The sequence below is a fragment of the Austrofundulus limnaeus genome, unplaced genomic scaffold (assembly GCF_001266775.1).
Source record: "Austrofundulus limnaeus strain Quisiro unplaced genomic scaffold, Austrofundulus_limnaeus-1.0 Scaffold177, whole genome shotgun sequence".
Classification (NCBI taxonomy): domain Eukaryota; kingdom Metazoa; phylum Chordata; class Actinopteri; order Cyprinodontiformes; family Rivulidae; genus Austrofundulus; species Austrofundulus limnaeus.
The window spans coordinates 701,159-704,801 of record NW_013952579.1 but is presented as its reverse complement, the minus strand read 5'-3'; the positions used below and the strand labels follow the sequence as shown (position 1 = coordinate 704,801).

General features: G+C 48.9%; 2 protein-coding genes across 2 annotated transcripts in view; both read left to right on the top strand.

Moving 5' to 3' along the window:
• The window catches only part of cops8 (COP9 signalosome subunit 8), a gene marked incomplete at its 5' end in the record, with an annotated part of 12,339 nt that overhangs the window by 1,997 nt on the left and 6,699 nt on the right, over positions 1-3,643 (top strand).
• On the top strand, positions 178-2,367 carry LOC106524141 (E3 ubiquitin-protein ligase TRIM63). Its single transcript, XM_074559753.1, has one exon. The coding sequence runs from the start codon at positions 1,050-1,052 to the stop codon at positions 2,085-2,087; it is 1,038 nt and encodes a 345-aa protein (XP_074415854.1). The 5' UTR covers positions 178-1,049; the 3' UTR covers positions 2,088-2,367.

The following is a 3,643-nucleotide window of genomic DNA, read 5'->3' as shown; positions in this document are numbered from 1 at the left end:
TCTCTATGATAGTGATTAAATTAATCTAAAGAAACATAATATTTTTCTCTACAGTCTTTTTTAACAACGCTCCGTTTACATTCATACATTCCCCTATGACATCACTTCCTGTTTTTTACATGTGAATATCTCAACAACTGTTCATCTCAGCGGTGTGAAATCTCTTTTTACATCATCGATGTTATCTTTCCATGAATACATTAATATTTATTATAAAATTTGATGTCACAGGCACTTTAAACTTTGTGGTCTTTATTGGTTTGTTGGAATCAAATAGTTTATGAAAAATAATAAAATTTAAAACCTAGCCTTGTTTGTTTGGGCTGTTTCCTCACAGGAAGTAGGTCCTATATTTGGACCTGGAGGTCTTRCTGTGTGGAGTTTACAGGTTCTCAGATTTCCTCTAAAAGCATGACGTTAAGCTGCGCTCAGATCTGTGATCTCTGAGACATTTATTTAAAATAAATAGAAGTTAAAACATTTTAAAAAACATATATAGCTTTACTAAATCACTCCGTGGAGCATAAATGGCTCCCGGGCCAGAGTTTGGACAGCCCTGGAATAAATAGATATAAAATAATTTAAAGAATTTAAAAGGTTTCGACACTCAGAGGAGCTGGAAACATCCAGATTGACACGACTTCCTGTGTGGAAAACAAATAAAAGCAGTTGTTGACTTGTTTATCCGGACCTGAGCTCCTCCCTCCGAACATGTTTCTCAGAGCCCGTCACATGCGTACTGTTTGTCCCAGATCAGTCCACCGGTTCAGTCTTCAGGCCCSCGCTGCCCGCTGGCACACGTGACGGGGGAACAACCGGGGCGGGTGGGGAGTGTTTCTGTGAAAAGACCCCGGGCCGGTCAGGAATGTTTGGTCTGGGTGGTGGGAGAGGATCAGGTGTCACCAGCTGTGAGGACTCATATAAAAGCCGGAGCTCTGAGCTCAGGACCAGAATAGATCAGAACCCTTCACACAGAGGAGCTCTTAGAACAGCTTTGAGTTTTCTCTTTTTAAGAACTCCTCAGCCTCGTTTAAAGACAGAGACTTTCCATGATGGACGTGCAGAGGACAGGATCCTTGGTCCGACCCCCCAGCCCCATGGACAGCCTGGAGAAGCAGCTGAGCTGTCCCATCTGCCTGGACATGTTCACCAAGCCCGTGGTGATCCTGCCCTGCCAGCACAACCTGTGCCGCAGCTGCGCCAGTGACCTCTACGACTCCCGCAACCCCTACCGCTTCTCCGGCGGCGTCTTCCGCTGCCCCACCTGCCGCTTCGAGGTGGTCCTGGACCGGCACGGCGTCCACGGCCTCCAGCGCAACCTGCTGGTGGAGAACATCATCGACATCTACAAGCAGCAGCAGGAGGGCAAGAGCGACGGCACAGAAACCCTGAAGCCCAAGGAGTCCAAGGAGCCCATGTGCCAGGAGCACGAGGACGAGAGAATCAACATCTACTGCGTGAGCTGCCAGGTGCCCACCTGCTCCATGTGCAAGGTGTTCGGCCAGCACAAAGACTGCCAGGTGGCACCGCTGCCCACCATCTACCAAACCCAGAAAGGGGACCTGAGCAACGCCATTGACACTCTGGTGGCCAGTAACAGTCGCCTGCAGGTCCTGCTGACCCAGATGGAGGACTCCTGCCGGTCTGTGCAGGAGAACGCCCAGCGCGCCAAGCAGAGCCTGGCCGAGCGCTTCGACCTGCTCTACGCCATCCTGGAGGAGCGCAAGGCCGTCCTGCTCGACCAGGTYGGCAAGGAGCAGGACGAGAAGGTGGCGGCGCTGCGGGCCCTGGCCCAGCGCTACGGCGAGCGGCTGCAGGCCAGCACGGAGCTGACGGACACCGCCGTCCGGGCCCTGGAGCAGAGCGGCGCCGCCGAGTTCCTGCTGGCCTCCAAGGGCCTCATCACAAAGACCAAAGACGCCGCCAAGGCCTCCCTGGGCGAGGAGAGGCCCGAGCCGGGCTTCGAGAAGATGGACCACTTCACGCTGTCGACGGAGCACGTCGAGGCCGTCCTCGCCAAAATGGGCTTCGGCTCTGGCGCCGACGACGAGGAGTTCGAGGACGCGGAGGAGGAGGAGGAAGAGTAAACGAGACTGAAGCGGTTGCAGATGTAGATTTGTGCTTTTTAACGTAGCGTCGACGACGAGGACTCAGATTAAAGTCAGGTGGAAACGATCAGTGCAATATTTAACGTCCTTTTTATCTTTTTATACTTTTGTATTTTGAAGTCAGCTCAACGACAGAAAACTAGTTTAGAGTTTTAACGTTCTGCACATTCATGTTGTAGTTCATGGAAACGTGTTTTCTTTTTGTTAATTTCATCAACATGTCTTTACTGATACTTGAAATAAAGATGCATGAAGTTAATCCTCAGTTTCGTTACTTTAAAGCTGAAACACAGAGGAAGTGTACTTCCCCTGAAACGTTACCCCCACAGGTGACTGTATTTAAAAAAAGCCCCTGCTCTGTTCGTCTGCGTTGCCTTTGCTGGTGAAAAGATGGCGGCTATTTTTAACGAGGTGAGAGGGCGCGAAATGAGGGCGAGCCAGGAATAGACGGACGGGCCGGGTCCTGTTTCTGCTCCATAATACTCCCACTCATGAATATCTTGCTCAGCACCTCGACGCGTCCGAAGGTTGTGGTAAAAATACTTCCCGGGAGCAGAAAGCCCCTCAAAGTGACCTGCTTCTCCGGGTCGCTGTGATTTATTTAAAGCACTTTGTATTGACTCCAGCTTTATTTTTTAACAGAGGAACATCACTATAACCTCCTAGTTTAAGTGTGGTGTTAAATATTCAGTAACTCAGTGTTTAAGTTACGCTCCTGCTCCTGTAAGTGTCTAACCTTCCCCTCCACAGCTGTTTCTCTTCCCAAATGTTGCAGCTGACTGCCTCGGCGCTGTTGGCACACAACAATCACCAGTTGCTAGGCTATAAAGCCCTAAAGGACATAACCCCGAGGCGTTTCTGCGATAGCTGCAGCAGCAGATACGTGTCGGCGTACGTTGGTGTGAGGCCCCCTCAGTGTTATCTCTGCGTTTCACAGATAAAGAGCACCGGCTGATAAATCCATCCGTGCTGAGAGACGGAACAGTCAGAATTTATCTGAAGCGTCTGCTGCTGCTCTGGATCCTGGAGAACTGGAAGATCATGAGCTCTTTTTGAGAAGCTGACAGTTTCCTGAAGGCTCATTGAGTCACTCTTAGGTCACACAAATATCACAGCTCTTTTTGTCAAAAACACAGAGGTCATCGCAAAAACATCTTGAGTTACTCTCAAACTTTAAAACACTGATGTGACAACAGTTCAGCTACAGAGTGTACTGAATACTCTACGACATCAGGTGCAGATGGACTGATTGGTTCTAAAGACTCTGAGGGTTAAAGGGACCATTAACAGGGTTCCCACAGGTCCTTGAAATCTTTGAAAGTTTGTGAATTTGAAAAAATGATTTCAAGGCCCTGGAAGGTTTGTCAAAACAGCAAAAAATAAAAATTACACTTGTCCTTGAAAGTCCTTGAATGTTTTTTCGGGGATTGAACAGTGTTCCTGCAGATCCTTAAAAAGTCTTAAAAGGCATTGGGCCTCATGCAAGAACCGTTGGTACGCACAGATTTGTTCTTAAGTTGTGCGTACGAGTGATT